At 35.4% G+C, this 13,569-nt stretch overlaps 2 protein-coding genes across 9 annotated transcripts in view; one reads left to right on the top strand and one right to left on the bottom strand.

The window, feature by feature from the left end:
- Positions 1 to 16: 16 nt before the first annotated feature.
- LOC110831424 (diphthine methyl ester synthase) lies at positions 17 to 2,868 on the top strand. Of its 2 annotated transcripts, none has more exons than XM_022067400.2 (5): positions 17 to 215; positions 719 to 840; positions 979 to 1,099; positions 1,542 to 1,685; positions 2,404 to 2,868. In XM_022067400.2, the coding sequence occupies exons 1-5, from the start codon at positions 95 to 97 to the stop codon at positions 2,619 to 2,621; spliced, it is 726 nt and encodes a 241-aa protein (XP_021923092.1). In that variant the 5' UTR covers positions 17 to 94; the 3' UTR covers positions 2,622 to 2,868. The 2 variants fall into 2 exon arrangements, with proteins under 2 accessions (XP_021923092.1, XP_021923091.1); XM_022067399.2 differs by having other exon boundaries at positions 20 to 229; positions 607 to 840.
- A 1,607-nt stretch (positions 2,869 to 4,475) lies between these two features.
- Positions 4,476 to 13,569, bottom strand: part of pnt (ETS transcription factor pointed) — a 331,267-nt gene continuing 322,173 nt past the window's right edge. For 6 of the 7 annotated variants that reach the window (XM_022067402.2, XM_087357923.1, XM_087357920.1 and 3 more), the window contains one exon: positions 4,476 to 13,345. In XM_022067402.2, the coding sequence (XP_021923094.2) occupies positions 13,282 to 13,345 (64 nt within the window). In that variant the 3' untranslated portion in view covers positions 4,476 to 13,281. The remainder of the gene's footprint in view (positions 13,346 to 13,569) is intronic. The other variant, XM_087357922.1, reaches the window with a different exon arrangement.

Below are 13,569 nucleotides of genomic sequence, written 5' to 3'. Positions count from 1 at the left end.
ACATTGCCAAACTAGCAAGAACTTTCAAAATTGTCCAATGTGGCATCAATGAAGTTATAGGTAGTAGGGAATCTAAAAATTGTGTTGTTCGGATATGTTCTTTATAATTGGGTTAGGACTTGGAGAGGCTGAAGACATCACAGTCAAAGGACTAGAAATTGTAAAGAAAGCTGAAAGAGTTTACTTGGAAGTTTATACATCTATTTTAACAGTCGGTAAAGAGGCTTTGGTATGGTTATGTTTATTTTTTATAGGTTAGGGAGTAAGTTCCTTCTTAAAATTATTAGTTAAATACCGAACACGGTTCATATTTCCCACCACCTTACGAACTTTGGTCGCGTACTGCACCTTTTGATTAGGTTTAGTTTGGTTCCCCTTATATCTAATCAAACTTGAAGAACAAGCGAACATCATGGTCCCTTTGTTTAAAAAAAATTGTCTCCCCGCATATTAAAATGTAAGTATTTTTCTCAGAAATGATCAGGAAGGATACGGGAGAGAAGAACAAAGCCTTCCCACAAGAGTTAGTAACAATAAGATACGCTTATTACAAATTTATTAACTCAGATATGAATTCCAATAATATGCAGAAATCCAAACACACAGGAACAGTTTTATGGTCGGAACCTGATCATAGCAGACCGTGATCTTGTTGAACAAGGAGCACATGAAATTCTTCAAGATGCAAATTCAAAAGACATAGCATTGCTGGTTGTAGGAGATCCATTTGGTGCAACTACACACACAGACCTGGTTCTCCGTGCCAGAGAAGCAGGTATCACTTGCAAGATAATTCACAATGCATCAATACTAAATGCTGTGGGATGTTGTGGGCTTCAGGTTAGTTACTATGACAATTCAGAATTTTTATACAGTAACCATGAAACAAACTAGAGCCATATGATATTCTGTTAAGGTTTAAATTTTTACAGTTCACTGTGGGTATTATCTGCAGCTTTCTATTAATATTATTTACAGCTTTACAGTTTTGGAGAAACAGTGTCTATCCCATATTGGTCTGAATCATGGCAACCAGACAGTTTCTATGATAAAATTGCTGGAAACAGAAGGCGTGGTTTGCACACACTGTGCCTCCTAGGTAAGGTATCATAAACACAGTCAGACGTTTGATATATTTTACCTTTCAATTATATTTCATTTGCTTGACTCCTAAACTGAATGTTTCAGACATTGAAAATAGGCAAAGGCTTGTTGGTTATAATTTAATCCACTCTGACTGCAGTGAAATTATTGTGTCCTAGGTAACCATTTTTAAAATATATTTTTATATTTATTCTCTCTGCTGCCATATACTAATTAAGTTAGTGATATTAATAAAAGGCATAACATCAAGCAAAATGTATTAACTTAATCCAATTTGTAAACTGTCATGAAACAGTTAAATAATATGAGTTTCATGAATTTTGTTACTTCAGCATTTTACTCTGCGTCCCTTTTGTATTTCTTACATTATCTGTTTTGTCTTATGTAGAATTGAAATCTATTGAATATTATTGTATCAATAATACCATCTGATACAGATATCCGTGTAAAGGAGCCAACATTAGAAAGTCTAACAAAGAAGAGAAAGGAATACCAACCGCCTCGCTTTATGTCTGTCAGTGAAGCAGCTGGTCAGCTGTTAGAAATCATCAGCAGAAGACATCGAGATCACAAGGAATTCGGTGTGTGTCACTCCTTTTCATGTTTTCCCCATAAATAATTTTTTCTCCACCAGTTAATTATTTCAGCTTTCGCAGCCAAACATCTTTCTATACCTATACCCACACCTAAAAGATCTCACATTACGTACATCTCCCTCCCTGGTTCTTAAATGGGACTTCCCCTTTTTGATACTTGGCTGAGATCTCAAATCATTCCTATGTAGAACAGTACCCACTTTTCTTTTCATCTACTGCTACTTTTCTCTTTCCATGTTATTTCTAATTGCTATAATCTTCCACCCTTCCTCTCATAATTCCATTCTGCATTAATGTTACCCTTTTGTTTCACATGTATGAATTTATTCTCTTGAGATGTAATATATTTTGTAAAATATGAACTGAAACCTTTAAATTCCAATGTTAACTGTATGTACCAACTGCATTAACAATCTATAACTCTGCATTTTGCCCCCATACTGTACTGATGAGTTTTTATATTATTCTCAGAATTAATACCAATTCTTTCCCTGAACAGCATTAACCAAATTATCTTTGTACCGGAGATGTGTTGCATTTTCTTTGAGGTAGAGTCTGAATTTCTGAGTTTATAGACAATCCTCCATTTCAGATCTGATTTCTTATTCAAGTTCTAATATGTATGGAAGTGACAAGAACTTGTCACAGCACAGACCCAAATGTAGACAATAGTAATATTACTGTAATACTCCATGATTTGCAGCATACACAGGTACCACTCTGTGTGTTGGGGTGGCACGCGTTGGTTCTGACACACAACAGATACTGGCCTGCACACTGCAAGAGATGAAGGATGCTGATCTGGGCCCACCACTCCACTCCCTTATAATAGCAGGACACCTGCATCCTCTTGAAGTGGAGTACCTGACACAGTTTTCAGAGAGCAAGGAGAAGCTTCTTCAGATTGCGAAGACTTCATGATGTTATTATTATTATTGTAGTGGTATATAGCTGTCTTCTGGGTTGTAGCGCCATGTAATCTGGTAGAAGTTCACCAACATTTCAGAGGTCTTTGTTGTTTCTGAAATGTTCTACCAGTGTACATTGTGCTACAACCCAGAAGATGGCCTTCATTGGATGCACCGCTATGAGATCCTCAAATGTTTTAATGGCTGGCAATTCTAATATGTATGTGTGTACAATAAAGGATGTCTTCTTTATTATGGGATATCTCTTTCTCTTGTTACTGACTGATAAAAGTCTTATTTTTTTCTGTCTTCCATTCGTCTCCCTCACTTTAGTTTCACAAATGGCCATATTAGGACAATTTTGTTTTATGTGATTTTTGTTGTATCCAGTACACACCATTCAGCATGGTGTGCATTGGTGGTTAGCAGGATTCACGACCCATCAGTACATGGGTTCGACCGGGACATTTAACGCTCCTGCTATGACCCCCTTTTTGCGAAATGATGATTAAAGTGGAGTAATTGTTGGGATGCAGCGAAGAAACCGGGGAAACACCGGAGGAAAACTCCGTGATGCCTGGACCACGGCCTTGCCCAACACAAGTTGTAAATCTGAGCACCGCTGGGAATCGAACCTGGGACCCCAGTATTACAAGCCCGGCATTCTAATCGCTAGACCACCGTGGTGGCTTTTATGTGAATTATACAATGCCTTTAATTAAGTTGAAATCTGTATGATATATGATTGAACTGTAAGAGAATATTCATGTACAGAACATAAGATACTGTTTATCTTCTGAATAAGTTCCTAATTAAATATTTTAAGTACAATATGAATGATGCACTCACAACTATGGTATCACAAATATATGATGAAAGATAAATATTTCATGTACATGATCTCTTTGCCCATTACATACATAGTACTAATTAAACAACTTTACAGGCAAAAAACTCGTACTCTAGTGAAATTGAAATGCATGATTAAATTATCTCAATGTGAATGATGCAAAGTTACCTATCCTCAATTCAGAAGTATCAAACAGGATAAGGAAATGTCTAGCAAATCTAAAGATTACTTAAGAGGAGCGAATGTTGCAACTTAGAATTATTGTACAAAATACCCTGTATCATAATGGGTGCTGTTTCAGTACCATGGCACAAATAAAGAACAAAATACACAGTTACGATACTTGTATTCCGTATTAATTGTTTGGGTCAGGGTCATACAACTACATACTCAGAAACAGGACAGATACTTCCACACAACATTTGGGGACCAATGTTGACAACATGTTAACACGGAGAATATCTGAGAACAGTCCAAATGTACCTAACAGGGATGAACTGTTAGAACAATGGAGAAAATCACATAATCATGAACTTCACAATTTTTACTTTTCACCAGATGTTGTGATGAAATTGAGGACAACGTGATGAATGGTGCATGTGACGTACAAGGAGGAATGAGAAATGTGTACAAAATTTTGGTTGTACAATCTAGAGGGAAGAGACCACAAGACCTAGGCATAGATGGGAGCAGAAGCATACTTGTGAACATGGTAGTGAACATCCAGGATCCATAAATAGCATGTAATTTCTTTGAGTAGCCGAACATATATACCGGTCTTTAAAAAAAAGAGAAGAAGAAATGTTTAATAGATGAAAAAAGGGTTTTTACACACCTTCACTGTTGAGGATTTGGAAAGTAGATGACACACAAACAGTTTTTAAAGTGATTACTAAAAATAATTTCTGAAATTATTATTTTTGTCTCAACACTTGATCCTACCTAGATTTTAAATTTCTTTCCTCTTCTTACAAGCAATATTGAGTTGGCAGTTAACAACTTACCAGTAAAGCAATCAAGACTTGGATCTTAACTTTATTTATGCTCTTTATCCTGTAAGTACAGAGCTGATGTTTTTCTCATGGGTAATAACTTTACTATCATGTGCCCATTTCTAACCATAATATATAGCAATTTACAATGCTGACCCATTAGAATTATTTAACTTTCAATCAAACAGTAAACAACCATTCATTCAAATATTACATATTCATCATCATAGTCAAATGCTCCAATATTACTAGTATTTTTCTTTCCTTTGGTGTCAAAATGTAGATTTCACACACAGTTAACATAAATCCTTCATTCATACACATAACATTTACTTTTTAAAAAATCACATTAAGGTTTAATAAAACTCTTGTTATTTAAATACTGACTTAGTTTAAAACCTCAGTTTGAGTTTTTGTGTCATGTTTCCATTAATTTGTTACAAAAATATACATAATGTAACTCAAATTCCTTTCCAAGTTCAGTTCAATCTCATAAACTGATAAAAATGTAATAAAGCCACAAAAATAATAGCTTCATCCTCTGTGTGGCTTGACAGAGTCCTCATCAACTGGCCAAGTAATGTGGACACAAGTACAACATTGGACAGAAGGTATTCATAAATGTATATTTCTGTCATACTGTATGCAATATCTTATATTCAAAAACATAACCTTACAAAGTGGGGACAGTATATTTTCAAAATTTTATGTTTTTGTGCAGCCCTTGTGAAACTTTATGAAATTTTTATGTTTTCATTATGACTATTAACACACATACCTGGGTTTACACTGCAAAGATTAGTTAAGGCAAACACTTGAGAACTGGATAGTTGAAGACTGATCCCCAACAGCAGTATACGTAGGGCAGTCAAAAAGTTCCCGGAATTGTGGTATAGCACTGTAATGGTAGGACATATGGCAACGCTTACCTAATCACCTTCAAAGCAGGACCCTTGCGCACACACACACACTTGCTCCATCGATCCTGCCATTGTTGGAAGCACCGGCGGAAGGTTCGTTTGGAATCTTCTGGAGTTCGGCCGTCGCATTCGACACCTCGCTGGTTGTGCAGCAATTCCTCGCCAAGAAAAGCATTCCCGTCATCACCCAACCACCATACTCTCCGGATCTCGCTCCCAGTGACTTCTGGCTGTTCCCTACTCTGAAAATGGGCCTCAAGGGGACGCGTTTCGCAACCATGGAGGACATCAAATCGAATGTGACGGCTGAACTCCGGAAGATTCCAAACGAAGCCTTCCGCCAGTGCTTCCAACAATGGCAGGATCAGTGGAGAAAGTGTGTGTGTGCGCAAGGGTCCTACTTTGAAGTGTTGCCATATGTCCTACCATTACAGTGCTATACCACAATTCTTGGAACTTTTTGACTGCCCCTCCTATGTATGTATGTATGAACTTTCAGTACAGAGCACAAATCCTCTTTTAGGAATGCACAAAGCCATCATGCTCTCTGTATACCTTCTTTAACTAAAATGTTCTCTATTCGAATAGTGTTAACAACTTACAGTCATACGTGCCATAAAATTGATACAATGGTACTTATTTTTTATTTTAATACAGAGAGACCAGATAGAGGTGTTTTACAGAAACAACATACTGTATTAAGTTAGTTTAAGAAACTGTTGTTGGAAGAACAGCACAGCAGTAAAAATAACAATCTTTAGACTATTCAAATTCAACCCAATTAAACTAACGAGTTATTTTACAGACACACAAAATATTGTTTACATATAAACATGGACCAACAAATCTTCCAATTATTTGAAGGCCATGGGAATACAAATAGGTAGTCTGTGAATAAATGAGATAGTTTCACTCAGGGTCACGATCAAACCCCTGTACAGCCCTGTGTATGCTCTTATCAATGCTGGACTCATTATATTTTAAGGTATCTTTTTGAATTATGAAATACTGGTATTTTATGAATAAATGTGGTTGCATAAGTCTGGAAATCTTGCATGAACTCTTCAATTACAATCTTGTCATAAGTAGCAGACAAGAAAAATATTTCTGAGATGAGTATATTACTTTCAGGTCTAAATTTTATTTTACGATGTATGCTGACATTTCTCACTAAAATAGGCATCAGAATTTTATATCAACACTGAATGTTGTATGTACTGTTTGAACCTGTTGCTATAATAAATTAAGGTGATCAGCTTAATGAATTTTGACAAATAAAGCCATGCATATAAATAAATACATCATCAAATGAATCATAAGCTTACAAGTGTTAAAGCTAGATCAGCAATGACCAAACTTCAAGAACTGTGACTTAAATAATTTTCAATTTATTGTTATAATAAAATGAAAGTCACCCAGAAACACGATTTGCTCCACTGTATTAGCTATAGCATACACTCCATAGAACAAAGAACCATAATCACAATTCTGTGATACAATGTGATGGAAATGATTATTTCCTTCAAGCAAGAAACAAATGTTTTTGTCGCACATTTTCCTTTGAAATAAACACTTAGAAAAAAAATCAGCACTTATTTTGTTCCATCCTTTTGTAGGCCACAATAAATATGGAAGATAACAACTTACATCCTGGGTGGGAAGCAAGTAGGCATTAAATAATCGCTTATAACCATTTCTCAATGCCTACTTACTTCCCACCCACCCTGTATATCTCCAAGTATACAGTGGTTATAGCATTTCATACCTCTGATGTGAGCTGTAGGACAAAAGTTACAGCACAGATGTCACTTAAACAACCAATACTAGACGTGTAGATTTTCTTTTAACAAATTTTAAAGTGTGTAATGTAAATGTCCACAAACACTGTCAAGCTATCAAAATAAGCTCCTTGACAAAGACCAGGGGATACAAAATGTAATTTAATTGCAAAGGTAGAAACTTTTTCCCAACAACTTTACCCACACATCCTACTTTCTAGATGGCTGTTGCAGAACACATACATACAAACCACCTTTGATATATTGCCACTGCCTCTTGAAGAATTTTTATAAGCAGTTCACATTTCATTCCCTCATGTACGACAAAACCTGCTTGTTACAAAATTTTATTCTTTATGCGGTATGCGAATTGTATAAATCTCATCTCTTCAGCTTCAATGGAAAGGAGTAAATGTCAAATACAGAATCTTTGGTATTTTCAAAGAAACTTTTTATCTGCTTGGGACATCTGTTCCATGTGTGTAACAGAAATGAATTGGTACAACTTTCATACAGTTGCTGATGGAAGAAACATTAATATGTGAGGCATGATAATAAAATTATAAGAATAAAATTTTAGATACAAAATATATTAATCAAATTAATATTCACGTATTTCCAATTTATAAAATTCAGTATATATTATTTTATTACAGTGCTGCTACAACAGTCCATCTGAGACTGAAATATTTCAACAATCACATAAAATGATATAAAATGTAGCTGCAACAGGCACCGTATGAGATTACGCGGAAACCGCGTTGATCGGTTAGCAGGATGAAGAGATGATGGCATATCTAGTACTTCAGTTATAGACAAAACCCAACTGATGCGGGTATCAAACAGCATATATTACACACAGCAATAAATGTTGTACAGCATAACGTAGCTGTCATCGTTACAGATTAGGGGCTGTACGAGAAGTAGCCAAAGACAATAAATGGCGGACACAAAAGTGAGTAGACGGGAGATAATACAATAATTTTTGTTTGATTGTGAAAGGAATAAGTATGAATATATATAAACGGGAGAAAAAGAAGTTGATTATGTCACTGATTTAACATTGTAAATAGTTTCAAAATAATCAATGGTGAATAGAAATTTTAAATTTTCATAATTTTATTGACCAAAAGTAATTAATTGGTACACAGAATAAGGACTAGGCATTGAATGTAGAATTAATTTTAATTATCACTAATTTAAGATAGAACAATCATATAAAACTTTTAATGCCTTATACAAGAGGCTTGACCCCTAATGATGGTATGAAGTGGATTGAAGCATAGTGCGGATGGATGAGAAAGATCAGTTACACCAGATGCAATAAAATAATATATACATCAATGAAATTAATATGTTCAGTATTATCAATCGTCTCGTCAAAAGTAAAGATTTTCTCAGTACAACATGAATGGCTTGTACCCACTCTAGTGACAGATGAATGCCATCAGTAATGTACATAACCAAGAAGGAACTCAAAATATATCTGCAAAATGCACATGAACGTACCATGAGAAGTATTAAAGATTCTGACTTGGCTAACCATACTTTCCACACGTGCTGTAGTGACACGTGCTTCAGGCTATTTTATACTGAACGTAATAAATAAGATATTTAACGAGATGTAAGTCACCGAAACAAGTGGCATTAAATCAATGATTGAAGGTATATAAATGTTCCATGTAATCTGTGTGTAAATTTGCTCAGGTAAAAATATGTACCATTCAAAATGTTGAACTTCTTTGCGCTGGTTGGTTCTCTGGGACATCATTCAATAATCCCTTAAAACATTACTGAAACACAATTTTTATTTTCTGTGTTAAATTTTTTGATAGATAATCATCTTTTGCTGATGCATTTCCATTTAGTATGGACAAGTGTTACGTTATTCAGCGACTTTAATCAATTTCACGATGGAATGTTAATATACAGTATAGATCTCAATTATCCCCACTTAATGGTACCTGCACCTTGTCCTGGTGGTGGGGCTTGAGTACCTCAGTGATCCCAAGAGCTACTGGTGGGGCCTCCCTAGCCAGATTGGTCGAGGGGGAGAGTTCAGACTAAGACAGGTACCCTGGTTCTCCAAGTTGGGGGTTGGTCGCAAGGCCAACAACCTTGCACCATAAAAAGAAAGATGTTTCAAAACCTTAACCTCAGACAGACAGACCTAACAGGACTGAATGGAAGAGGAGAATTGAAGAGGCCATGGACCGGATACGGACCGGAGAGCCATAGAAGAAGAAGATCTCAATTATACGTATGTCAGTCACAGATTCAAACGAAAACAAACCTTTCTACGACTCTATCGTAGGAAATGTTTTTTACCTATTTGAAGCATCGTAACAGTTGCATGTACAACCTGTGTATATTTATGGAGTCGGATGATTCTTAGAATAAACAATGGTTGTTAACATAAACAGTATTAACCAACTAAACTTTGTAATGAAGACGAAGGAAATTAATTCTTAAATATCGTTCGCATGAAATTCGTGCTTCTGATTAAAGTGAACAATATGTTACAAAATTTATCAAACATATTACAAAAGCAGAGACCGCAATAAAATACAAAAATATTATTAATAACGATAACGAGAGGAGATTATACAGGGATAAATCTACCTACACAGGTTATACATATTCTGAATAAAAAGCACACCTACAATAGATCTTAACACTACTAAGGATACAGAAAAAAGTCCCCAGGGGGATAATATGGAACGCTTATGAAACCTCTCCATCTTCACACACATGAAGGACTCGCAAAATATCGAAATGAGCAACACATTGATATCAGTAAAATTCCATTCAACCTATTATGCTGAGAACGGCTTTAAAATCCACGCTAAGACCCGAACAGATTAGCTTCCCTCATACTGTCCATGACGCAGTACACTCAACTTGTGCTCATGTATACAGCAATCTCAGTCAGTCTGATCGTAACAGTTTGGTTAGTAATTGAATATTTTAGCCATAAATAAATTGTGACAAAAATGCAGATGATGTACTGAGATTCATAATTTACATTAATTTCCACTACGAAAATCAATAGAAAGTGAATAATTAATCAGCGGTCCACGCAAAATGCAACTGTGCGCCACCTGAAGATGATTTTACGACAAAACTCGTAGCGACAAACAGAAATAAAATTTTCTGTGTAACTTGAAGACAGTAATGTTTTTAAGGACACGCCAGTGACAACAACACAAGCAAAATATTATTTTTTTCCCTATTTAAAGTTTGAAATGGATTATTAAGAATTCTCCATCACTTCTCCATTCCCCTCTGTTTTATTTATAAAATAAGGTGCAGAAAACAGAGATAAAAATAACTTTTAAACGAAATTAATGTGCAATAACAAGGAAAGATAATGTTCCCATCATTTCAAGATCTTATCCTCATTACTGCATGCATTTCCTTGTGTTTATAAGCAGTTTCCACTCGATTATATTTGGATTTACAGAAGTTTTAATTTACTTTTGCATCTAAAATGTTTAACTGTGCATACTTTCAGCTCTGTCTTGAAATCAAGAGCATATCTTGTAGTTATTAAAATTGTAGGGAAATATCCGTTCACACAAACAAATGCACATCATAAGAATAGTGTATTCTTGTATGAAACAGAAATGTTGGATTTACATATTTTACCAGGACAGTTTCTTCAAGAATAAAACCAAGACAGCTTAAGATATTCCGCCCAAAATACAGTAGTAGTGTCCTATGTATTTGTATTTCCATCAGTTTTAATACTGATAATTCTGTGCAGTATTTTCAAATTTTGTCCGAGACGTTTTCTTAACTTAACTATTCTACCAAACTTTGCGTGACGTGACGGTAACGGTTGCAGGCGAGTCCTGGCAAAAGGTTATTGCTTTTAACAAAGAAAATCCCATTCCAGAGAAACATTTTTAAAATTCCTTATTGAACATTCCATCTTATTCAAGTCACATCAATCTCTAAACAAATTTTTTTTAAATAATAAAAATAATAAATGTTTTGTTCTTAAGACAAAATTGAAACCAGAACAGTGCATTTTCCTTTTTAAATGAAGATTTCCAGAAGATATATAAGAAAATAGAATTAACTATAAAATCCTCACAATATTCCTTGTTAAAGTGTAAAGATCTACAGGTAATTTCTATAATGGACTCAACAATATCTGTAACAATTACACAAGACAGGGGGGGTTATTGTAGGAATATTTCCGCTTGACACTTTTTTTGCAGTATTCCTAAGAAATATGACAATATATCAATGGGAATTACAATATGGACAATTACATGTGCATTGAGACAGAGTACAGACATATCGCCTGCTGAGAACAATAGTGACGTAACTCAGAAATCACGGTTTCGAGAAAAATGCCTTCGAACTTTTGGCGTAACTTCAATCTTTCATTCCTCGTCCGCCACACAACTTATTCGAGTGATTCCTTTTACTCTATTCACAATATGCTTTGAATTAATGTAATTTGTAAGTTTTCTGCTTCCGTCTTACGTCTCTCGTGCATGAAGAGATGGAGCGAAACCTTCATGACAATAGTGGCGTTTGTCGTTACCTAGCGGCATGGAGCGGACCTACACTTCCGCATGATTTCAAGGTGAATGTTGCAAGTCTATGGACATAACTCAAAATTCTGAGCTACGTCACTATCATTCTCAGCAGGCGATATGTAACATTATCATATACTTATCTATAAACTCATTTCTCTGTGGGATCAATTTAAGTCTCATCAATCGTCGTCAGCTTAGGATGTTGACAGTCTGTTGATTGTCTGTGACATGGAAGGATTGTTTTTCTGTCATAAGAAATGTAAATAGAATGACTGAGGCACTGTTCTTTTGTTTTGAGCATCAAAATGATGTTGCCTTGGTTTACATTTTGTGCAGAAGGCTTTTTGAAATTTGGATAAATACACTGTTATTAGCTAACAAATTACTTAACCTTTTTAGGAAAGTTTATGAAATTGTACTTTTGAATAGGTCAAATCTCTAATATAATGCTGGAAACACAGCTAATATGAAGTATGAAGTCCACACATAAATCTTATTACTAAGTGTCATCCAGTTATGGTGTAATTATAGAAAAAACATGAGGGCTGCTCCTCATAGCACATGGACCAATACAGACTGATGGGGCTTGATTTTCCACATAGTTATATCATATAAAAACAGCATCTATAAACATTTTGGAAAAATTACACTCGATATAAAAACTGCTAAGATAAGTTATATCTTAGAAATAGACTGTCAGCAATAGCTGTAAAACAGAGAAAAATACCAAACAAATTCTTTTTCTTTCTTTCTTTCTTTCATTTGCCATACAATCACAACAATTGTATATCGTACATAATAATATTATATTACACTCTTACATAAGAAAACACAGTTTAAAACTAAAAAAGTGACACCATTATATTTAGTATCATGAAATCACAAATAATATTCATGTTAGATATCCCACAATTTTCTTGGGACAAAATGGCTTACATTATTTACAAGGCACTTTCTTATTTTTGTCAGCTGTGTACATTAACATTTTTCAAATACGCTTTCCACATCTTCTCCTATATTGCCTGAAGCCGAGGCAAAACACGAGAAAACGAACAATGTCAGAACATTTGTGACCATAGATTCAGAACATTTAACAATGCCAACAGCTGTATTACAGTTTTTCTTTCCAATCTTCAAAAACAGTAGACTGAGTTAAACTGCCGTCCACCAACAAGAAACAAGACGTGACATATAGACTTTCTTATTAAAAGGACGTTTCTCCAAATGTTTTAACAGAGAGCATTTTAAACTGTCGACCAATCAGTCCTCTATCACTTGCAAAGAATCCTGCAGCAAATGCCAATGGGTGAAATGACGACTGAATCTCGTATCACCTTAATACAAGTTTGAGGTTATAACACTTTAGGCCGAGCATATTTTTTGTGAATGATATTTAGAAAACCGGTCTGCATAGACAGACAGTGTGATTTGTTACTGGATATGTATAGTTTGTGTTGTTATGTCCAGACTTGTCAGCCAACTACTACTGAGTCATACCACAGTTGCAGGATGGTGGCAGTTGTCAGTACTTGAGTCTCAAGGTTGTTGCAATCACGTGACAGCAAATCTGACCAATCCCTTCAGTCATCATCCTTCTTCTCTGGCTTCAAGTCCACCATTGCATGAAGCTCCTCTGGAGATATCCTGCAACATTCCAGGGCATTACTGAGCGAAGAATAGTGCCCTTATTGTGATTTTCCTGTGGCGCACTTTTGTGGCCTTCCCGTGATCATGACAACGTCCTCCAAACTTAGGATGCTGCAAGCTGCCCTGAATTTACAAAGCCACAGGTGAAATCTCCTTCGAGACCCTCTGTTCTGATCATCCGTTTATTCATTCTTTCATCCGCTCGCAACCAACCGAATCAA

This window comes from Zootermopsis nevadensis, unplaced genomic scaffold, assembly GCF_977971745.1.
Source record: "Zootermopsis nevadensis isolate Lab colony 2312 unplaced genomic scaffold, Znev_1.0 Znev_ptg000029l, whole genome shotgun sequence".
NCBI classification, from domain to species: domain Eukaryota; kingdom Metazoa; phylum Arthropoda; class Insecta; order Blattodea; family Termopsidae; genus Zootermopsis; species Zootermopsis nevadensis.
This window is presented reverse-complemented; position numbering and strand designations above follow the sequence as displayed.

Excerpts from the sequence above, each read along its gene's own strand:
- LOC110831424 (XM_022067399.2), top strand. The coding sequence starts at position 95 with ATGTTCTTTATAATTGGGTTAGGACTTGGAGAGGCTGAAGACATCACA. Across the intron at positions 230-606 it reads CAGTCGGTAAAGAGGCTTTG|GAACAGTTTTATGGTCGGAA; the intron begins GTATGGTTATGT and ends CCAAACACACAG. Across the intron at positions 1,686-2,403 it reads TCGAGATCACAAGGAATTCG|CATACACAGGTACCACTCTG; the intron begins GTGTGTGTCACT and ends CATGATTTGCAG.